We start from the raw sequence: 24383 nt of genomic DNA, 5'->3' as shown, positions 1-24383 counted from the left end.
GGAGGTTTCTGGACACCAGGGTACAACAGCAATAATTCTTAGAGCACAGATCCTTAGAGTGCAATTTAATGAACAGGATCCCACATCTGGTGATTGATGGTAGATTACAGATCAACAGTGTTGGAAGGGACCTTGTAGGTCACCTAGTCCACCCCCCAAGCAGACTCTACACCATTTTTGACAGATGGCAGTCCAAAGTCTCTTTTCAATAGCTTCCAGTGGTGCAGTGCCTTTGAAAATTGTAGGAGACTCCTGGATGGCAATTGCCAAACTCCTCTCCCAGAGTTGCAGCTCATGCCACACCTGAAATAGAGATGGTTATATTTCTGAAAGGATTATCAACACCCAACCTTATCCTTATTACAGCCTCATTTGGCATTTAGAAGCAGCAGTCAAATGCAGGCCCACCGAAAGTCTGCTGACAAGGCCCTGGAATTGAGACTAACGAGCTGGAACATAGAACTGGTTTAAGACATTGTCCAACATTGTCCAATATGGCCCACTCCCTGTTTCCCACCATATCTCCATGCCCAACACCACAATACTATGTTTCCCTATCACCATGGCAGTGAACTGGGATGGGCTTCCAGATATGGGTGGTTGCTGGGGGGGAAAAAATGAGTGAATAGAATTAATTGGATACCAGATTTAACTGATGGTGTGTTTTGGAATCTTTATATGCTGTGCAGTCCTAAAGGTTATATTTCTTGCTATTGTGAATAGCTTGTTGTGAATAGTGGACTGGAGAGTGGAGTGGGGTAAAGCGGAATGGAATGGGATGGAATGGAATGGAATGGAACGGAATGGAACGGAACAGAATGGAACGGAACGGAATGGAATGGAACGGAACAGAACAGAACAGAACAGAACAGAACAGAGAATAGAATAGGAATAGAATAATAGAATAGAATAGAATAGAATAGAATAGAATATAATAGAATAGAACAGAACAGAACAGAACAGAACAGAACAGAGCAGAGCAGAGCAGAGCAGAGCAGAGTAGAGTAGAGTAGAGTAGAGTAGAGTAGAGTAGAGTAGAGTAGAAGGGACCTAACCCTAACCCTAACCTCCTACTCTATACCAGGGAATTTCAGACTAATGGTTATCCAATCTCTTCTTAAAAAACTTCCTCACAACTTCTGGAGACAAGTTGTTCCACTGATTAATTGTTCTCACTATCAGCAAATTTCTCCTTGGTTCTAGGTTGCTTCTCTCCTTGATTAGTTCCCATCCATTGCTTCTTGTCCTGCCCTCAGGTGCTTTTGGGAATAGCTTGACTGTCTCTGTGGCAAACCCTGGTGGAGAAATAAATGAGATTAGTGCTCTCTCTCCCATTGCATTTTTAATAACAACCTTTTCTTTTCCTTCTCTCTCTCTTTCTCTTTTTCTAGCTCTGCTTGGTGTTCAGCTGGACAACACCTTAGCTGTTCTGGAGATGGACTTGCTTTCTGGGACTTACCTCTTGGCAGTCTTACTGGTCTGCGTCGTGTTTCAGTCGGGCGCTCAGGAGAAGAATTACACCGTGAGGGAGGAGTTACCGGAAAATGTCCTTATTGGCAATTTGCTGAAGGATCTCAACCTGACCCTTGACCCCGATGTGCCCCTTTCATCCCCGCTTCAGTTCAAGCTCGTGTACAAGACTGGTGATGTCCCCCTCGTCCGCGTGGAGGAAAATACCGGAGAAATATTCACCACGGCCAACCGCATCGATCGGGAAAAGCTTTGCTCTGGCATTTTTAGTGAGAACCGTTGTTTTTATGAGGTGGAAGTTGCAGTTCTTCCTGATGAGGTCTTCAGGCTGGTCAAGATTCGATTCCTGATTGAGGATATAAATGATAATGCTCCTCTTTTCCCCTCCACGGTCATCAATATCTCCATCCCTGAGAACACCGCGATCAATTCCCGCTATTCTGTCCCGTCAGCTGTTGATCCTGACATTGGAGTGAATGGCATTCAACATTATGAACTCCTTAAGGTAAATGGTAGTCCTTTGGCTGAAAAGGATGGTCAGGTTTTCCCCACCCCCTGTTTATCTTTTCTTGCTTTTCTTTCCTCTCTCATCCTTTCTCCCCCCCCTTCCCCCTCCCCCTTCCCCTTCCCCTTCCCCTTCCCCTCCTTCTTCTTCTTCTTCTTCTTCTTCTTCTTCTTCTTCTTCTTCTTCTTCTTCTTCTTCTTCTTCTTCTTCTTCTTCTTCTTCTTCTTCTTCTTCTTCTTTGTTCCTCTTCCTCCTCCTCCTCTTCTTCTTCTTCTTCTTCTTCTTCTTCTTCTTCTTCTTCTTCTTCTTCTTCTTCTTCTTCTTCTTCTTCTTCTTCTTCTTCTTCTTCTTCTTCTTCTTCTTCTTCTTCTCCTCCTCCTCCTCCTCCTCCTCCTCCTCCTCTTCCTCTTCCTCTTCCTCTTCCTCTTCCTCTTCCTCCTCCTCCTTTCCTTTTACCCAAGGAAGGCAATGGGATGGTTCTTGGATAATCACCGGTTTTCTAAGCATTTCTCTTCTTCTGTTACTAGCTGCTAAATGTCTATGGAGATTCTCAGTCACCCAGGTCACAATTGTCTCAAAAGGGCTTTTTCAAAAGGCAACTGGACATTCTTTGTTTTTCCTTGAAGACGTTTCGCTTCTCAACCAAGAAGCTTCTTCGGTTCTCCACCATTCAGTCAGAACAGAAGAAACTTCTCGGATGAGAAGTGGAATGCCTTCAAGGAAAAACAGGGAAAAAAAAGTCCAGTTGCCTTTTGCAAAAGCACCTTTGGGCTACTCTCTGCTGTTCTGTTTGGCTGAAAGACACATAATTAAAAATGGTAGAATCAGGAAGGGCATTACCGCTTGTGGGCTGCACCAAAAGTGTTTGTGAAAATGACTGGGTGTGTGCTAGCTCCTTCCCACCTGAGCCCAAGTTATCCGTTATCAGAATCAATTCTCTGTTTTGCATTTAGCCCCTTGGCATGGGCCATCTATTGCATGGGAAAGTTGCACCGCGGTGATGCGGGAAAAAGACTTGACACAGAGAAAATAGACAGAAGGAAAAACATAATCTCTCCTCACTTCCATCCACCTGTCCTTGGAATCCCAATTGAGATGGATTGCATATGGCAATCCATGTGCACATCTCCTCCCTAAATGTTCTCCCTAAGTGTTACACAAAAAGAGGGACCAGCAATTTCATTGTAGAATTTCCAATATAGTAGTGCCCAGAAGCTTAAAACTGAGAAGAAATAAATTATCTATTCAGCTTAATTCTAGGCGGAGCAGGTTTTAGACAATGCAAAGTAGGAATATTTTTGGAAGAAGAGGGATGAGGGAAGGAATTCAATATTAAGAGACCGTATGGCAATTTATTCAGTCTTGCCATCCCAAAATTTAAAGAAGGAAGGAAATTGTGTCTCGAGTCCCACAAAGCCAGTCTAGTTCAGAGAAACAAGATCTGTACAGATTTCACTAAGGAACTTTTAATGCTAGTCTAGGGTTTCAAAAGAAAAAAAAAATCTATGTGAGAAATTTGCCAGCCTCATTTATAAAGAGTTCATTCAGGTGGAGTCTCTTTGAAGGTTGTGAAATGTTTCTTAGCAGGTTTCTAGCCACCTGGGCTGAGTTGGTTGCTGATGGGATTAGCTGCCAATGGACTCCCCCCCTGCCTTGATTATTCTTGTCTACTCACCCTTTCATTCTTTTCAATCTCTTCCACATTCAACCAATTTTCACGCCTTCTCCCATTTTGGTACTACTCAGTGAATGCTAAATGGTCAGCTCCTTAAGAGATGGCTGTGCTTAGATGTCTTTTTATTCCCTTCTTCTTTCTTCCTTTTTTCTCAGAACTTGAAGCCTTTTTAAAATTATGATTAATTGCCAGGGAGAAACTGGATGTAGGGATGATACTTAGTCAACCTGACCTGCAGCTCTAGCTGTGAAGCATATGAAAACCAACAAGGGAACCCCATGGAATTAGATATGCGGTGAACCAAATTAACTTTCTCAGAGAAGCAAAGATGAAGCTTTTTAACTGACTGGCTCAGTCAGCATGCTTTGGTAATGCTTCGGTAGATTAACAGAAAAGGGAAAGGAAAATTTACTCTTGTACACACAAAGCAACTCTAACTATGGCTTTTCTATATATATATAAAAACCCAGTAGAATAGCTGGCGTACATGTTCTTTATATGCTCTGGGTCCTTCCTTCCTTTCCTTCCTTCCTTCCTTTCCTTCCTTCCTTTCCTCCCTTCCTTCCATCCTTCCCTCCCTCCCTCTCTCCCTTCCTTCCTTCTCTTCTTAAAAATGTCCATAACTTCTGGAGGCAAGCCATGTCACTGGTTGATAGGTCTCACTGTTAGCAATTTTCTCCTTAGCTCCAGGTCACTTCTCCTTGATTCGTTTCCATCCATTGTATGGATATTGGATATTTCTTAATGAAAGTGGTTCTGATGATTGATCCAGATTGGATCGTGCAACATTATCCTGGGACATGTATATTCATGTTCATTCATGTTTCTGGTTCTTTATCTTACATTCTGATCCTGTTATCATATATACAAACACCCACAAACTAAGATACATGCTTTTTTTTTTCCAGTTAAGAAAATGGTTTTAGTCCTTTACTTGCACACAGGTTTTTTCCCCTCCTTATGAAATAATAGAATTAATAAAGCTGTGTTGCAGAGCAAAATCTTATTTAGTTTTGCCATCAAATAACTTTTATTGCTGGGTCCATTTTTCCCGTGCTTTTGGATTCTGCAAACTTCCTTCCACAAGTAAACTGCAAGATTCAAGGTCTCAGCTTTATTTCTTACAAAGAGTTTGATTCTTAAATAATTAGCAAAGCATTGGTGGAAAATGGGAAGGCAATCCAATGATTAGATGGTCGTTAAATGCTTTGTTAAATATATCTTAGCTTCAGAGTCTGTGATAACCAAAATAATATTAGCACACCTATTGTCTGTGGTCAAAACATTATCTAGTTTCTTGTTGGTTAAAAATGAGGGGAGATGAATGAAAATTGCAAGGAAATTGTGTGGAGTTTACTCAGTTTGGAGATTAAAAAAATAAAAACCGAGCCTTTATAAATTGTTCAAAATGATGCATTTTTATGCGTCATAGGGCAAAGATTCAATTCAATTGAAGAGATGGAATGAGAAATGAAAACAGCAGGATTCTTCTTTTAAAAAAATAATAATAATAGTAGACTTAGTTGCCTTTTGCTTGAAGGGAAGAAGGAAGTGCTTTTACAACTCAGCTGAAAATGTTTCCAGGGAAAAAGAGGAACCATTTAATAAATGAGAAGATATTAATGAGGGTTTGAAACAGCTGAGTTATTAGATAGCTTTTTAAAAGGAAAGGGAAAGTAAATGGAAGAGCAAAAAGGAACTGATTTTTACCCAGCAGAAGAAAATAAATGACATATAAATAAATGGCTTTGCAAAGAAATATTTGCCAGCAAATATAGAGGGATAATAGATATTTTTTTTAAAAAAAAAGTTCATTAAATTTGTTTTGGCCAAGAATACCAGTTCTGCTAAAATTGTATAGGGTTGACTGTACTATACAGCAAAAATGGGACAGTTGCTTAAGGCAGTATACCTTGAACAGTAGCAGTAGTAAATTTGGAATAAAACTTATGAAAGCTGCTCATTATGGATTCCGTGCACCCTATATATTAACTTTAATATATATTAACTCCTCTTTGAATATGGGGTACACTATTGTTTTTCTCTAGTATTGAGACTTTATTCAACACCTACACTAGCACAAATATCAGGTGATAAAATCCATGATTATTCTAGTATTCTTCATACGGTGTTTAAAAGTTGGTCTAATGGTGTTGCAACCAAATCCTTAGAAGTGAATTTGACCGTGACTCACATATCTGCTCTCATAACTCAATCAGGGCCTTAGTGAAAAGGGTTATTCTTGGATTCAAGTCTGTCTTGCAGTATGGGAAAACGTTGAACACACTTTTAAGGTTGCTGAGAAATGTGAGAATATAGTACACAGTTCCCCCCTCCCCCAGGCACGTGCATACTGCTCTCGGAATTGATGACTGGATTTCACATCACATGTGTCAACTCATAAAATATTTCTATGGTCTTTTTAGAGTTGCCAACAGAAAGGGAGAGGGGGAGCAGTGCAGCAGCTTGAAAAACGAAAGTGCATTCCATAAATGTTTTCAAAGATAGTAACTAGGTGATTGAAGTTTCTGCCGTGCGAAATTCTAACTGGAAAGCATGATTGATGACTCTTGGTTATGAATGTGTCCCATTGGAGAATATGAATTATGATACGCCCAGGGGGTGGCGGGAAAACCAGGGTCAAGGGTAACAATAAATTATGTGCCTCAGAGTCGGCTACACCCAGACAGTGGCGGACATGTTAACTCCCAATAAATCCTTTTGAAGTTTTGGAAGTTTGGCTCGAGACTCATGATTTAAATGCGGGTAACTGCTGGAATCCTGACAACATGATTTGTTTAAGGATAATTTATTTGATGCACTGGGACCATGGACAGAATACATTGAGCCAACTTGTTGAGACCATTCAGTCCTTTCCACATGCATTTATTCTCCTGAGAAGATTGGTTTCTCCATGTAGGGATGTTTTTTGGTTTTGTTTTTTGCTCCATTTGATTAGTTCTTCCTGCTGATGTTTCTCTCTTACAAAAGACCATGTTATTTTGGACAGTATCAAAGAAGGACAAAGAAGCCCATCCTTAACCAAATAGGTTAATTCCAGTGGTGGGATTCAAAAAGTTTTACCACCGTTTCAGTGAGCGTGGCTTGGCGGGCATGCTTTGCATGCACACGTGCACCAAATGTGCACTTTGCGCAGGTACAGAGGCATTCCAACTCACCTCCTGCAAGCCTGTTCTCTCCCGTTTGCTTCAGCAGCTGCTGCGCAGCAATCTGCACTTCAAATTCAGAGGATAAAGGTGAGTATGGGAGCCCAGGTGGGTGGGTGAGCCCGTGGGCCCAACAGCAGAATGGCAAAGAGAACCAGTTCAGTCTCCGCTGCTCATTGCCGCTACTGGCTTGGCAGAACCAGGCCAAACCGGTAGAATACCACCACTGGTTAAGCCCTGATTGAAATGACAGCAGTCAAAGGAGGAACTTTCAAATAGACGTCTCAGGATTGAATTGCGTCAACATTGACTGGGTAGCCCAAGATCCACTGGGATCTGCTGGTGTCTCTGTTCTCTGTTGCATCAGTGAGATTGTCATAAACTGTAGCTCTCCAGCCCATTTAGATTCATGCTGCAGCGGACTTGATTTAAGACTGAACTTTTCAACTCATTAACATAATCAATGGGTTGCGTTGCTGCCAAGTCTATCCTTAGGCCTCCCCAAGCATTCCAGCCAGGTTTTATTTGCTTGCTTTTAATAAACTTAAGGTGTTTGTCATTGATAGCTGTAGACCAAGTTGTTGAGATGGTATACTACTGTAACAGTAAATGCTGATATAACAAGAAACTGAAGACATCACTCAGACCAGGTTCATGGAGACACGGATGAAATCCATCGATCAGTTTGTGAACATGATGTGAACTTTTTTTTAAAAAAAAAATAGATGTCCTTGCAAAATGGGAATATATTGAGTCAAAGGCAGATTCTAAATACTTTTAATTGAGCTGTAGGGAATGCTGTAGGCAGAAATCCACTAAAATATATATTTCTGTTTTAATACTCCACAACTGCATAACAGTTTATGGTCCACATGTCACAGCATAAATGATGAAATATAGTCATTATTAAAAAGAGAGAGAAGCATCATCAGTATGATTTCATTGCTTATTGTACCCTATGACTGTCATTAAGTGTTGTACCTTATGATTCTTGACTCTTGATGAATGTATCTTTTCTTCTGAGAGTATTTGCACCAAGACAAATTCCTTGTGTGTCCAATTATACTTGGCCAATAAAGAATTCTATCTATCTATCTATCTATCTATCTATCTATCTATCTATCTATCTATCTATCTATCTATCTATCTATCTATCATCTATCTATCATAAAATAGACATTTGACTTAAAAGAGTAAAGAATGAGTCTTTTTTTTAAAATCTTTTGAATTACTAAAATGGCATGGAATTAATTACACTATGGTGGACCTACTAGCTTAAATCTTCATCATCATCTTTTTATGACCCCCCTAATCACTTGCGGAGTGGACCTTGGGCAACTGAATGGAGCTAGTAGAGTGTTTCATGAATGGAGCTAGTAGAGTGTTTCAATGGCCGGATGCCATTCCTGTTGCCAATGTGGAGTTTTGTTCAGGGGATATAGTCTCAATCTTCCCAGAGAGAGAAATATTTGCCTCTACCTAGGATCGAACTCACAGCCTCCTGATTGTGAGGTGAGAGCTCCACCTTTAGGCCACCACACCACTTCACCTACTAGCTTAAATTTATGTGTTTAACAACAATAATTGTAATTGGTAGAAGTAATTGTGTATAATGGCAATATACCATAAGCCAGGGATCAATAAATAAGGGCCACCAATTTCCCAAAACCATCCTTCAAATTGCTGGTTCCATAATGCTGTCTCCATGTAATTATGGCAAAAGTTGAGACACAAATCGTAAACATTGGGTTTGGATTTGGCAAATAGATTGGTGTTTTTCTTTCTCCCTTTGTTAAACCTTTTCTCTTTCCTGCTCATTAGTTTATTTTTTAAAAATATATAAAAATAATGTTTTCCCAAGGCAGCTTACAGCAACAAACTCTAATGCACCAACGTATAATGATAATAATCATACATTAATACAGTACTTGAAATGCACACAATAGAAACCTAATAAAACATTAATAAAGGAGCTGCAGTTAAAAATATCACCGCACAGTATTAAAATCCAATTCTGCTATAAGCTAACACTTAAAGTGAAACATTTCCACCTATTCAAAGGATGGCTTAAATAAATCTTTAGGGCTTTATTAAAATTGGGATCGCAGATCTGACACACCCCATGCGGTAGACTACTCTAAAAGCTTTAGGATCTCTGTGGAAAAAGGTCCTTTTTTGGGGTGGGGGGGTGGGATTAAATTCAACAAGAACTCTAAAAAAACAGGTGAAAGAGGAGATATTCCTTTCTCATGTGAGCAGATTTTTGTAGGGTCAAATAACTCAATCCCAAATGATTGAAGACACTCTTCTTATCAGAATCATTTCAGCCTAACTTTGCTTTCTGATCCCTTGTTCCTTCCAAATAAATACTCATATCACTATGTCATTCCCTTTATCCATCAAACATTGCCAAGGAATCCTCCAAGGAAGGAAGGAATAACTTTTATGTGTTTTGCCCAAATATGCTATGAGTAAAACATGAATTAACTACAGACTTGCCACGTCTTCTGTTTTTCAAGGGACAGTTCATTGTTTAAAATAAAGTGTAGTGTAACATTAATAAGTAATGTAGGTTGCTCCATCTTTTGGCTTTGGGAGATTGAATCCAAGCTTGAGCTTAACCTTGGATTCCCTATAAATTATTTGTGATATCATGCCATTCATCTCTGCTCTTCGCTTGCAATATCAGTTGAGATTAAAAAAAAAAAAAACAACAACCCCAGAACAGCATGCTCATAAGAAGCACCATTGAATGCCACAAAACAATCAGGACCCGCTTAAATCTAGTGATCCAATAGGTCTTTGTTACAAGTAATTTACTCTGAGTGCTTCTCATTCAGCATAGAACCATGGTAAATAAATTTTAGATGCTACATCAGTTTCGCGTTCAATGACATCTGGCATACCCCATTTTATTAAAGCCTTACAAGGTGTTCCATTATCCTGAAAGCACTTCAAGTGGCAAGCTTCTTTAGTTATGATTCAGAATTGCATGAGTCAGTCATTAGAGCTTTAATCAAGGTCTGAGCTGTTGTAGCTCCATATCCTCTGTTAAAAAAAAAAAATCCTGAAAACTAACTTATTGTTAACAAGATGCTACACTTTAGGCTGCTTTTCAAGATTGGAAAGCATTGTGAAATCCACAAACACATTTCAATAGCTAGAGAGAAGCATTTTGGCAAACCCCAAACTTCTTTAGTTCCCCTTCCCCGCTTCTCATGCAACTCTTGAACTACATAAACAGTGGCAGGTGTAGCAAATGAAGGTAAATGTATGTGTCCCAGGATAATAATAATAATAATGTTGCAGAATCCAATCTGAGTCAAGTCACTGAGACCAAAGTTTTATTCTTGCAAGCTTTTGGGCTTGTGCTGGATCCCATCATTAGGGAACTTCTCTCTTTCCAGACTGTATATACTATCAGGGTATATATGTGTGTTTGTGTTTTTGTGTGTATGGGTAGCTTGGCAGTTAAGACACTTGGCTGAAAAGCCAGCAATTCAGGTTCGAGACCAAAGCGCCTTGTGATGGAGTGAACTCCCATCTTCATCGCAGTTCCTGCCAACCTAGCAGTTCAAAAGCATGCCAATGCAAGTAGATAAATAGGTACCACTTTGAGTGGGAAAGTAACAGTGCTCCGTGATGTCATGCTGGCCACAAGACCATGGAAATATCTTTGGCCAGCGCTGGCTGAATGGCCTTGAAACAGAGATGAGTATCACCCCCTATAGTCGATTAGCAGAATAAAATCCACAGGGACTCCTTTATATGTGTATATGTACCCTATCTATTTAATTTGCTAAAAGCTGCAGGATGACCATCTACCTTGGGAACAGAATTTGTATGGTGATTCACAAAGGTGTCTCCACCTTTTGTAAAGCAGAGGAAAGAGCCTGCCTGCTTTTATCTTCTCAACAGAGCATTGCAGGGCAGAGGGTACATTCAGAACGTGTTGCTGTTGTGGCACTTTAATTCAATCAGCGGCATAATTTCCCCATAGGAGCATGTTGCAGATTCAAAAGATTCGTGGATGGACATGTCGTGCTGTGATATCAATTCCCCACAATGATCATAATGGCATTTTTTCTTAATTTGAAGGTTGTGTGCCTCCGATTGATAGCTCCACTTTATTCATTCCCCCCTCCCCCTGGTTGTATGTGTGTGTGTGTGCGTGTGTGCGTGTGCGTATGTATCTGATTGTTTATTTATGCCTTCATTCCCTTCAGCATGGAAGACATCTGGGTCATTCTGGGCCACTTGTTCATTCTCAGGCCAACCCTGGAAAAATGTCTATCTACCAACCCATGCTAGACAAGCATGATTGGTTATGGTTATTGGTCAGTGAAGAGCTTTTGATCTTGCAGTGCTTTGTATATGTGCTCGTTTGTATGCAATAGTTTGCTAAAAGAAGGTTATGAATTCATAAATGTTTATTGCATGCATGCAGTGTGTGTGTGTGTGTGTGTGTGTGTGTATGTATGTGTATTTGCATGGGTGGAGACAGTTTGGTCCAGTGGTTAAGGCAGCAGGCTAGAAACCAGGAGACTGGAGTTCTAGTCCCACCTTAGGCACAAAGCTAGTCTGGTGACCTTGGCCCAGTCACTTTCTCTCAGCTTTAAGAAGAAGGCAATGGCAAACTACCTCTGAAAAACCTTGCCAATAAAACTTCATGGACCGTATCCTCCTCTGTTTCTGCAAATATTCCTCTTTCTTTAAAACAAGAAAAAAGAGGGAGAGAATTTGCAAGAAATAAAAGCAGTGCACTCTAGTTGAGGGAATCTACACATACTATGACTGTAACAGGTTTGATTGCCATGAAACTGTATTACTTATCCCCACTGACAGAAAAGTGTTCGAAGTCTTCTTTATGGCTCAGGTCAGATATAATGATCTCATCCCTATAAACTCAAGAGTTATTGAGCTATGAATAAGTTTTTGCCCCTCCTGCCTTCATAGTCTTAACCAGATTTATTTAAACATTAACCTCCCATTACAATAGAATTGAGTAAATTGTCTTTTTGAAAAGGAAAATGCAGTACGCACAGCTTACTATAGTCTGAAAAGTGGAATTAGTGAGAGAAAAGTAGATAACCATGGCACTTCTAATACATTATCAAGACATGAATTCCTCAGCTAAGAAACTAAACAATCTGAAGTTAGATGGCATTCTTCAACCATCAAGTGGCTTTCATTTTTTCTCTCTTGTGCTTTTTACTCAATGGATGGCTATTTTGATAGTAATGTGCGTTTCACTTTTGGAGGGAAGGTACCCAAAATTGTCTTTTATAGTCCGATACCAGAATTTCTATCTTGAATCAATTGGCATTTGGAGAACTAAACATTGGTTCCATTCTAAGTTTTGCTTATCTATATGCCTGCTATCATCCAGTTATTGGACTATAACTTCTACAATGCTTTGCCTTTGCGCACGTGGGCCGAATTTATTTGAGTTTGAAGCCCAAACATCTCAAGAAGTACAGGTGTTGGACAGCAATCAGGAGGAAGGTTCAAATGAGGAATTAGTCTGGACTCCTTAGGTAAACACAAGAGGGAAAGGTTTCATCCCCATAAGCCTTTAAGCCTTATCTAATTCTTCCCAAGCGAAAGCTGCCAATTTGGGGAGATTCCTGTATAATAGACAGATTAAAATGAAGTAGTGAGCTAGAACCATACACGTGTAGGTCTGATTAATTGTACTTGACAATAGGAAGCCTATGCCTGCTAAAAGTTATTCTTGGTTTCTGTTTTTCTCTTCATCCTTTTTCTCTTACCGTTTGTAAGCAAAGCAAAATCAAAACCGATATTACAAAAACAAATATAATCAACTCTTAATCAACTAGATAGTTTTGGATTCAGCCATGTTGTCACTGCTGCAGGAGCATCATCATTGGCTGCAATTTAAGCTCATGTCTTGGATGTCTTGGAGATACCCTTCTTATATTTGAATTTGTCTATTCAGTGAGATCTGGAGAGAGAAGGCATGTTGAAACTCCTATCTCGGAGGAAGTACAATATACAGTGAGACCCCTGTTGAGTTTTTTTGGTTAGGTCTTCAAACAACTTATCCCACCTCTAATATCTTGACTTTCTCCCTTTGATGCTTTAGGACAGTCATAAAGATATGGGTCTTTAGGAGGACATTTGAAGACGTTGAGATTTAGACTACCTCTGGACATGGTAAATCAAATGAATGTTTGTAGTTAGAAGTAGTCTTGAATATTTGCATGATTTAAATATTATGCTTGCTGTTGGTGTCAGTGGAGATTCTCAGTTATCCATGGTTGTCCCAAAGGTGCTTTTTCAAAAGGCATCTGGACTTTCTGGTTTTTCTTTGAAAGGGTATCACTTCTTCCTCTAGAAAGCTTCTTCAGCTCTGACTGAATGGTAGGGGAATGGTGTTGGTGATAACCAGTGCAAAGCCTTTGAGATTTGAGCAGCATGGGCGTTGCAGTTATTATGTCAGTAAACAAATTCATAACATAATCCTTAGTGTTTGGTTGCCATAGATTCATGCAATTTTTTTCCTAAACATTTGGTTGCCTTGGGATTGGCAGATTTGCCTGGAAAGCTTTGCATGGAAAGTTTTGCATTACCAGCATTTGAAAAGGCAAATAGAGAACTTAAGGCTTGCTCATGTTGTGGATGAAATAAAACGGGGATTGGTTTTGTGTTTCATACATTGACAAACCTGATAGTCATAACTGCTCCAATTATGCTTCTGTGAAACCTTAGTCATTGCTGCATACAATTTCTGTCTACTGTTTCCCATGCATGGTTCAGTTCAATTATATGATAGATTTCAGCTCAGCAATTCTTTGGGTTTCTCCCTTACAATTTGTTTTCCTAACCCAGTTTCTCTGATTTTGAGTTATACCGCATTGTGGACAGTACGTGCTGTGCTTTTTCGGTGGCCATCAACGTGCACAACCATGAAACACACAGGCATGATTTGTAAGCAACAGCTGTATGCAGATACGAGGCTGGGATTATTGCCTTTAGCTGGGTTTTGTAGTTAAATCTAACTTTACAACACTTCCGTTATGAAAGAAATCACTGTTTATGAGCCAAGCTAGCAATCCTGATTCAAATTGATTGGGCAATGGAAAATAACAACAGTGCAGAGGAGAGAAGGACATACAAAATTAATTTTTATGGCCTGGAGGATGTGATTTTTCTTCACTTTAGACTATTGCTGCTCAGAGCTATGTCCTGTTAATATCTGAATGAGGCAGGAAAGGAGGAAGCAGACATCCAGACAACGGATGTTGCTGATTTCAACTACAAATATTACCCCTGTGGCAGATATAACAACCTAATGGAATAACTCTGACTCAAAAATAAATTGAATTCCCATTACAACTAGCCTGATTTATATTTATTTATTTTTCCAGAAGCCGGCCACCCAACCACTATCACGTTGTGCTACAGATTCTCTGGCTTTCCCGTGGAGAAGAGAGCAAATGATTAGGTTTCTTAAGACCACCTTGGAGGTGAAGCACGGCATGTACCTCTCTAGCCGGGAGATTCATACACATGGCTTCTCCATCCAACATCCTGTGTGGAGAGGGAAGAGATAGGAAGACAATGAAGCACTAGGCTGGTCCTTTAAGTAGGTCATGGATTGCCTAGAGTGGTTATTATCAGCAGCCACCTTGTGTGGAAAACAAAACCTGTCAATGTGGAACACTCTCTACTTGTAAACAAGCCTTTATGAAAGCTGGCAGGACTTGTTGAAAAATATGGAGTTTGGCATAAATAGGATTAGGTAACTTCCGACTTCATTACTGCAGGAATACCAAAGGCTCCTTGTAAATAAATGGCAATCTGCTTGTGCCCCTTTTCCTCTTTTATGCACTGTGGAATCCATATTGATCAGCTCTGGGTAAAGGTTCTAATCCTTGTTGTGTTCAGACAACAGTGGGAAGAACCATCACAGGGTAGAAATGTTCAATGGTGGGGATAGGGTACGCTACAAAAAAGGACGATACATCTGATGACGTACAAGTGGTCCTTGCTTTAGGATCACAATTGAGCCCAACGTTTCTGTTGCCAAGTGAGACATTCGTGAAGTGGGGTTTGCCCCGTTTACTGTTTTTCCTGCCCTAAATGTTCAGTGAATCACTGCAGTTGATAAGTCCGTAAGATGGTCGTTGAGTGAATCTTGCATCCTCCTTGACTTTGCTGGTCAGAAAGTGGCAAATTGGGGGAATCACATGACCCCCCCGGGACACTGTAACCATCATAAATATGAGTCAGTGGCCAAGCATCTGAATTTTGATCATGTGACCATGGAGATGCTGCAGTGGGCATAAGTCTCACTTTTTTTCCCCCCACTGCTTTTGTAACCTTGAATGGTCCCTAAATAAAGTGTTGTAAGTCATTAAGAGCCGTGGTGGTGCAGTGGTTAGAACGCAGTACTGCAGGCTACTGATGCTGACTGCCGGCTGCCTGCAGTTTGGCAGATTGAATCTCATTCAAGGTTGACTCAGCCTTCCGTCCTTCTGAGGTCGGTAAAATGAGGACCCAGATTGTTGGGGGCAATAGGCTGACTCTGTAAACCACTTAGAGAGGGCTGTAAAAGCACTGTGAAGTGGTATATAAGTCTAAGTGCTCTTGCTATTACTATTTTACAATAGTTCCAGCACCAAACAAATACTCAAAAACTCTTTTGTTGACTTGGACATCATTTGAATTTGTAGGTTGAAGAACCTTATTGGATAATAATAAAAGATAATAGATTAAAATGCTTTTTCCTAGATGATAATCCTTGTCATAGAGAACAAAGGATGCGTGTATTGCATTTTGCAAAGAACAAATAGAAGAACTGTTGAGGTAGTCCCTTTCATGATTTTTCTAATGAAAAATTATGAGACACAAGGCCTGCTATGAAAGAGACGATTGGAGCAGGATGTCTATGGAGATTCTCAGTCATCCAGGTAATGGTTGTCCCAAAGATGTTTTTTTTTTTTTTTTCAAGAGGCTACTGGACTTTCTGGTTTTTCTTTGAAGGTGTTTCACTTCTCATCCAAGAAGCTTCTTCAGCTTCTGTGGAAGCTTCTTGGATGAGAAGCAAGACACCTTCAAAGAAAAAATCAGAAAGTCCAGTTGAAAAAGCATCTTTGGGATTGGAGCAGGAAGAAGGTGTGATTAACTGGCCAGTCACTATGACTGATTTATACAACGGTGATCTATTAAGCCTGAACACGCAACTCATTGCTCATGTATAGTAGTCTGACAGTTCTTGATATTTTTTGAGAGAATTCTAGAGGGACATTTCTCCACAATTTGGTGGGAAAGGAGATAAATGGAGGCTCAAATGGACCTGCCATCCAGAGCCCTGGCTCCAGTTGCCCCTCTTGTTCCTAATTTGTGCAGGCCAGCTCTCTGGGTATCCTTCACATTGCCCACTGATGTCTATGGGAGCGCATTTATGGAGTTGAACACCCGCCTTGTTGCAGCCTTGAGTTTCCATTAACATTCATATTTTTTGGACTCATGGCTTCAAGTTTTGACAGATCTCATGTAGTGTTTAGACATGAATTTTTAAAAAGACCATTACTAGCTATTCCCCAGCTTGCTCACTGAGTGTGCTTCGAGCGACTGAACTAGCTCCTGCAAAGAAGCCAGGAGATTTTCTTACTAGGTCTGAAAAATGACACCTGGAAGACAAATGGGAGCTGTCATAGCTAAGCCTCTGAGGAATGCCTTGCAAGCACTGTGGCTTTACATAGCTAAATTTCAGTGTGCTGCTTCAAAAGGTTCTTGCCCTAAAGGTGCTTACGGTGGCCCTTGCTTCCATCAGGAATCATAACTACCACTGATCATAAATTTATTTTAAACATCTTTATCTCCTTGGGATTTTCAGGGCAGCTCCCCTTGGGTTTATCATTGTATACAATCCCTTATATACAGCTCCCTGTAAATGGCTAATTATCAGTGGTGAGTGGAAGAAAACATGGTTGACTGCCACCCATCTATTGTTTGTTACACTTTGGGGAATCTGTATAAAATGGGTGTAAGCCCATTTTCTAGTCCTGCCCATCACTGTAGGATCAGGGATTATATACGAGAAGAGCAGGCTGTGCAGGAAGGCGGAGTTAAGTGTGTCATCAGTTTGGAATCATTACGTCGTCATAAGAGACTCAAGCCCAGCACTCCCCATGAAATCCATTGACCCTTATCTAGTTCCAATTTAGCTTTGATAGTTGGTTGACTAGATTCTTGTGATAATTAGCTCTTCTGTTCCTTGAACACAACAAATTGTTCTTGGTTATCTTGATCATCTTGATCAGATTATTTCATTTCTAATCTTTGCAAAATCACCCAACTAGTGAATTCCACAATTGTGTCTTGAATCTCATTTAATCTTGTGAGATGTTGGTATTTCCATGAGAAGTTTCCATGAGATTCATTGTTCTGATATTCATGCAAATATTGGCTTCTTTTAAAAAAACGTTTCAGTATGGCTGCAGACTTCCTGTAGAGATGCAATAAATTTCCTGCTGATCATAAATAAAATGAAAATCACAAAGTTCAAACGCTGCTAACAATTCTATTTCATACTATTTAAACTTTTCTACATTCCCCATAGGTTTTAGGAAATCCTTATAATATTTTGCTTTAGGATTAAAGCAGAGATCTTAAGGGTCAGGAAAGCTATAATTGCAATTGTTTCACTAAGTGTATGTAGAAGGTAACCCCTATAGGTGTTTAAAGTAAATCAGAAAAAAAGACCAGTAGATTAATTAATATATTATTTTAAGATTTTCATCATTGAAATCACTGAAATATAGCAAGCATCAAGACTCAAGCAGTGAATATGTTGGAATATAGAAACCATGAAATTTAGAAAACTTGATTTAACTGATATTTTCCTTCCTATTCATCTCCTTGTTTTGATGTTTCTTTCTTTTTTTTTATTCTTTATGATTTTCCACATCATTTATCTCCCTGTTTTCATAGATGGCAGTTTCTAAAAGAGACAGATAAGCCAGCACGCAGCACTGTATCCATCTCGATTTTTGAGAAAAGAGGGAATTCAACCTTACAATTACAATTTACGCTTCTCCCATTTCCTTAGCCAAGTGTGCTCCATCGTCTTTTTAATTGTGAGTTTTCCGAGTTTTCTAATTCAACCCAAGGTGGCCAGCATCAGTCAATCCCTGCATCGCATCCTGAAGCTTGGATAGTCCTGACCTGCTTGTGATTCCATTCGAGTCCGATATATGATCGTTATATCTTTTCCTTCCACTTTCTGGAGCTTTCCTTGCACAAATGCAAGGCCTTCTTCAGCTCCTCACATTCCCCACCCAGCAGAACCATTGCTAAGAAGTGTGGACATTCATGGAGGGCACCAAGATGAAGAATTGCATGCTCATTGAGAACACCTAGGTTGAGAAACCCATTGATCCATTCTTAGGCACAACTTGAGTCAGGATGTAGAATTGAACAACACCCCTTTAGAGCAGAGGTGTCAAACTCAATTTCATTGAGAGCCACATCAGGGTTGTGTTTGACTATGGGGGGCCATGGCCAGGATGGGTGTGGCCAGCTCAACATCATTCGTGTCAGGGGCACCTATGGTGGCCCAAAAGCCCTACCAGGAAATATGGAGCTCGGGAGGGCTGAGGGCGGCCCTCCTGAACTCCGTTTTCACTGGCAGAAGCACCATGTACCAGTCCTTCATTGTTTCCAGGATGGTCTGTTGGGCCAGATCTAAGCACACCATGAGCAGGATCTGGCCCCCGGGCCTTGACTTTGACACCTCTGCTTTAGAGGGTCAATTTATGGAGGGATCAACTCTAGATTTACTGTTTGGAACAGCGTTTGCATGATCGCTTAGGTTCCAAGATCCTAAACTTTGAGGGTTTCCTGATAGCATCTGAGCATGCATGCATTGCTTATTCATTATGTTTGTATCCCATCTTTATTGTATACTCCTTGAGATGGTATATATAACGCTCCTCTCCTACATCTTCACAATAACCATATGAGTTGAAAGAATGTCCAACCCCAAATTATGCAACTGGCTTTTGTGTCTAAGAGAAGACTAGAATTTACAACTCAGTATCTCAATATCTACTCCAAACTTGTCAAGTTTAAACTGAGCTATTGGGAGTTGAAGACTTGTGGACTTCAACTCCCAGAATTCCTCAGCCAGCCATGCTCACTTTGGCTTCTTAGTTTTTTTCCCTAAATGTTTCACAGAGTCCTAGTGGTTAGTGCTTGTTCCCCCCCCCCCTTGGATATCTGCAAATAGCTGGGCTAGTTAAATGCAGATGAAGCTATTTAGGATCAGGTTTAAACCCAAAGTACATTAGATAAACATGGAAGATACTTTTCTTATCCAGAAATAGAGGCTCTCGTGATGTTTTCCATGGTTCCTGTGCAAAGCTTCCCGTCTCTGACCTGTTTGAAATTATATAATCTCCTGTTTTATTGTGGTTAAACGTTATGGTAATTGAAAAACCCATGGCATGTTAGTCAATAACACTATAGCCCCTTCAGGTGTTTTAAGGGATCACAGCAGGGCAATAAATAAATGAAATCCCCAACTGTCAAGTTCTATTATGTTAACGTACCTACAGGGCATTGTCAAAGACAAAGAAAAAAAATTGCTTTGAGGAAGGGAGGGTGGAGGAGTTCAGGGCGAAGGGACAAATCAGCATATTCTTCAACTTCTAAGGAAGCGGTTTTTTTCACTTGCTGTCAGAGTAGGAGCGAACAGCTTAGCTTGTCTTTGTGTAGGAGGGATGATAGGCTGAAGCTGGAAGGGACAAAATTGCAATGTGGCAATTCTCCCTTCATCTGTCTTAATGCGAGCTCAGTCTTTTGCTGATGTTCACAAAGATCAAGTTCTCTGGGTATTACAACAGGCTCAAAGAAGAGGAGGGAAAAAAGAGATGGATCCTCATCAAACCGGCTTGTAATCAGTACTTTAAAAACCTGAACTTTCTGCTGCTTTTCTTTTCTTTTTTTCTTTTTTTAAAAATTGGATTAAAATGTACGTTTCCTCTGCAGGAAAGCAAAACAATCAATAATAGAAGCCTTCAGGCCCACACCTATAAATCACTATGAAAGGCTGAACCAAAAACAAATTGTATGATGCGACAGCATGATAGTGCCATGTGCATAGTATATATGTGCACAAAATATAGCTGCTGGCTTTTGAATAACAGTCAGAGCTGCTAAAAATGAAGGCAGCCTTCTACGCTTTCTCTACCGGATTGATTTTCCATCCAGAGGATTTTCATAACTAATTATTGGTAAGCTTCCTGCGAAGCTTCTAAGCTACAAGAGGAATGTCTGCAGGAATGAGATGAAAGGCTGAGAGACGGATCATAAACAAGAAGGATCCTAACCTTAACCCAAATTCAACCAGATTGAACAAGGAGCGATTATGGAAAGGGACATTTAGGAGGAGGAAAACATTCAGGGTAGCCACACTTTAGAATTTCCCAGGGCATATTTATTACATTGGAAGGCTGGAACTTTAGTCTGGCAAGATTCTGTCTATTAGTTATAAGCTAATAAACTGTCCTGACCAAGGCTGACCAAGTCATTTGTTCTAGGAAATTGCTGGACAAATTATGAACAAAGTTAAAACAGCTTGGTTTGTAAAAGGAATACATTATCCCAGAAAATTCACTTCCCAAATCTATAGTTGTGTATGCCTGGCAAGTTTCACCAAGTCAGTTTCATAACTCAAGACCTGAAGCTGACTTGAGTGCATTCAGAACATTTGCCAAGTTAGCTACAATTTGGATTTAGCTGATTTCATGTTTAATACCAAGATAAGATTTCAACTGTGGTTTGTGAATCATGGCAACCTGCTTACTAGGCAACAGTAAATCATAATTGATGAATCAATGCATTATTAGGTCAAAAACTCCTTTGCTTGATAACCCTGCTCTAAAAGACTTGCCTTCCATTGAGGACCTGTATACTGCACAAGTCAAAAAGAGGGCTGTGAAAATATCTACAGGAAAATATCCTGGACATAAATTGTTTCAACTTCTACCCTCAAAACGATGCTATAGGACACTGCACACCAGAACAATGAGACACAAGGACAGTTTTTTTCCCCCAAATGTGATCACTCTGCTAAACAACTAATTCCCATAATATTGTCAAACTGTTTAGTAAGATTGTATTACTATTATTCTTATCATCCTTCCTATTACCTATCTCTTCCTACTTACAACTATAACTGTTTGCTTGTATCTTTACAATTTATATTGTTTTATTGTTCCCTAGCATGATTTGATTGCTTATTAGTAGTAACCTATGACTATCACTAAGTGTTGTATCTTATGATTCTTGATGAATGTATCTTATGTTGAATGTAGCTTATGCACCAAAGACAAATTCCTTATGTGTCCAATCACACTTGGCCAATAAATAATTCTATCCTATCCTATCCTATCCTATCCTATCCTATCCTATCCTATCCTATCCTATTCTATTTTATTCTAAGCAGATTTTGGGAATTTTAAGGAGTCGAAAGGGTGCTTTAAAGACTTGCTGAGATGTCCATTCCCTCCAATCCAACAGCATTTTTAAAAAGTTTGATATTTTACCTCAGTCACTTGAGGTAGGATTCTTTAATGCCACAAAGCATCTTCTGAGCTGTATGTTTTGACTGCCCTCGTGTGCCTAATCAACAAGACTATTAACAAACAGTGACTAAGTCAAAACTCATAACCTTACAGTCCTGCTGGATTAGTTAAAAAAGAGAAGAAAAGTGTGTGTGGTGGGGGAGGGGGGAAGAAGGACACCCATAAAGCTAGTTTACATAAAGCAAGCTAAGCCACTTTTCTCTCATGGCTTTGGAATGTAGCCATAATGGTGTAATTATCCACGGTGACCTGGAAGACATTTTGTTTGTTTTCCTTGAAAGTAAAATTCAGCCACTGTCTCTTGCCATAAAAGCCGAGGCATAAATCGTAATGGAGTCAGTGAATCAGCCTTAGTGGTATGTCTCCTTTCAGGGCTGTGATTTATTCAAATAGGGTTCGAGTAACTTACAAGAGGCCCTGCCATTGTGCCTTATGTTTTCAGAGCTGACGGGAGCATTAAGGCGCTGCAGTCCAGAAGGATGCAGAAAGCTTAAACCTCCCCCCCCCTTTTTAAACTTCTCTAAACTTTGCATGGCTCAGATGAATCATAGGTGGTTCCCTCTTCTGTAATTGTGGTGCTTTACCAAAATCTATTATTGACATTTCCACCAGGAGTGGCTTTAGTGCGGATCATGCAGCTCTGAGCTATGGGGAGATTTGCTCAGATAACGGCTTGACTCTTGCTCTCTTTCCCAGTTTATCACTGGTGGTGGTCCCATGAATAACTCTGGGATTCAGATCCTGCCATTGTGGTTATCGCTTTTTCCTTAAAGGGCTAAGGACTCTCCAGGGCTCTGCCTCTGAAGTATTTACGGCAATGGTGGGATTCATTTTTTTTATTATCAGTTCTGTGGGTGTGGCTTGGTGGGTGTGGCTTGGTGGGTGTGGCTTGGTGGGTGTGGCTTGGTGGGCATAGCAGAGGAAGGATACTGTAAAAACTCCATTCCCTCCGCACTCCTGGGGGAAGGTTACTGCAAAATTCCCATTCCCTCCCCACCCCACTAACCTGCTTTCCAGCTCCGTTCTCTAGTGCAGCGCAACCAAAGAAGACCCAGCTGATCAGCTGGAACTTGGGAGGCAGAGAATAGATGATGGTGGGGCCAGTCAGAGGTGGCATTTGCCGGTTCTCCAAACTACTCAAAATTTCCGCTACTGGTTCTCCAGAACTGGTCAGAACCTCCTGAATACCGCCTCTGATTTATGGCCTGTTCCTTACTAATCTCCAGTCTTGGCTTTTCTTGGAAGGATCACACACATTAACGACAATGGAAAACTTCTTAGAATTTTCTAAGTCAGTTAGTTAGAACAATTAATCAGTGGAACAACTTGCCTCTAGAAGTTGTAAGTGGTTAGAAAAGATGATAGGAAAACATGCAGCCTTTAAACCTGAACTGTTTTTATTAGGTATAACATCAAAAAAACGTGATGAGTGAAGTATATATTTAACCTTGCATGTCTTAACAGCAGCAAGAATTATATTTGCACAATATTGGGAAAATGAAGAAGCACCATGAGATGAAGAGATAATTAGGAAGATACTAGATTGTGCAGAATGGACAGACTTATACTGAAGATTAAACAGAAAGAAGGCACAGAATATTATCAAACATGAACTTTATTTTACCAGTGGTTGGAAAAAAGGGGTGGAGAGTAAGAATGGAATCTGTATTGTTAAGCAAATTAACTAACCCAGATGATGTTTATTAAACACTAACAAAAAGTAAGCAACAGAAAATCAGTAAAAAGTTTTTAAGAAGAGATTGGACAGCCATTTGTTTGAAATGAACTAAGGTCTTCTGCTTGAGCAGGATTAGAAGACCTCAAAGTTCCTTTCCAACTCTGTTATTCTGTTATCCTAAGCGGGCCAGATGAAGTACACGGACACCTTAATTTCTTAATTTGCCATTTCTAAGCCTCCCTTGTTTTCTGCAAACAGAATGTCACTTCTTTCATCTGTTGTCGTTCCTGCCTTGTTGTTTCCTGTCTTCCCCACTGTCAACTTTGGATGGTAAACCCTCTGAGACAGAACAGTATCACTCTGGGTGTTTGTATGTGTGATTATGCAGGCTGATGACACTTAATTATTCTGCCTGCCTGCTTCCCACAGCAGTTAGAGGGGTTAGTGCTATCCTGTTTAATTTGCTTTGGATGAGAGAGTGCAGGGGGACAAAAGTTGGCTTGATCCGACCAGCTTCAGATATGCAATTGGGAAATCGGAGGACAAAGGGTAGTTTCATTATCCTAGAAACAAAGCCTTCTGACAACTCAGTTTCTCCACTGTCTTGACTGAATTGTCTTCACAATTACCTCTACATGTATAAACAGGCACAGGTTTATATGTCAGCGTTCCAAGGAATAAATCCATAGTAAGCAATACTCCGAGGCAATTGAATTCCTCAAAGAACACTTTTATTGGAAATATCATATTGGCACATATCTGGTGAAAACCGACTCTGAAAACTCCCACAGTTTTCACCTTATTAAGAGTAAAAAAAATTCTACTTTCTCAAAACAATCAGTCGCATTGTCCAATCACGGTGCGATTTGACAACTGTGTGGCATGATTCTGCCTTCCTCCAGCCAGCTATTGAGAATGTCCTTGATTCCCAAGAGAAAGTATTTTGTTTTGGCTACAAAATTCCCTCTACCTCAGTTCCCCCCTCCCTATCCTCAGCTCCAGTGTGGCAACACTGGAGTGGTCAAAATGGCCTTGGTCAGGCCAGCTTCAGGGTTGGCATTATACATTTAACAGAATATGTTGTAAGGGACTTTAGAGGTCTTCTAGTCCAATCCCCTGCTCAGGCAAGGAAACCTATACCATTTCAGTCCAGTTTTTCCTCTTTGTTCTCTTTCTTGTTTTTAGTGAAGTTATTTCTCTCTTTTAATGAAACTATTTCTTCCTCTAGTGTTTAATGTGTACTTCATTCCAATACACTGCCTGATTGGCT

The 24383-nt window shown here is 40.1% G+C and overlaps 1 protein-coding gene across 1 annotated transcript in view; it reads left to right on the top strand.

Moving 5' to 3' along the window:
- PCDH11X (protocadherin 11 X-linked) overlaps window positions 1–24383 on the top strand; it is a 605637-nt gene that overhangs the window by 102053 nt on the left and 479201 nt on the right. Inside the window, exon 2 of the mRNA XM_087972141.1 lies at window positions 1392–1975. Within this exon, the coding sequence (XP_087828267.1) occupies window positions 1436–1975 (540 nt within the window). The 5' untranslated portion in view covers window positions 1392–1435. The remainder of the gene's footprint in view (window positions 1–1391; window positions 1976–24383) is intronic.

Source organism: Notechis scutatus, chromosome 10 (assembly GCF_049901735.1).
Source record: "Notechis scutatus isolate UNSWTSFEM ecotype Mainland chromosome 10, rNotScu1.2, whole genome shotgun sequence".
In the NCBI taxonomy this organism is placed as follows: domain Eukaryota; kingdom Metazoa; phylum Chordata; class Lepidosauria; order Squamata; family Elapidae; genus Notechis; species Notechis scutatus.
Note: the sequence above shows the minus strand (reverse complement) of the source record. Positions and strands in the feature narration are given on the sequence as shown.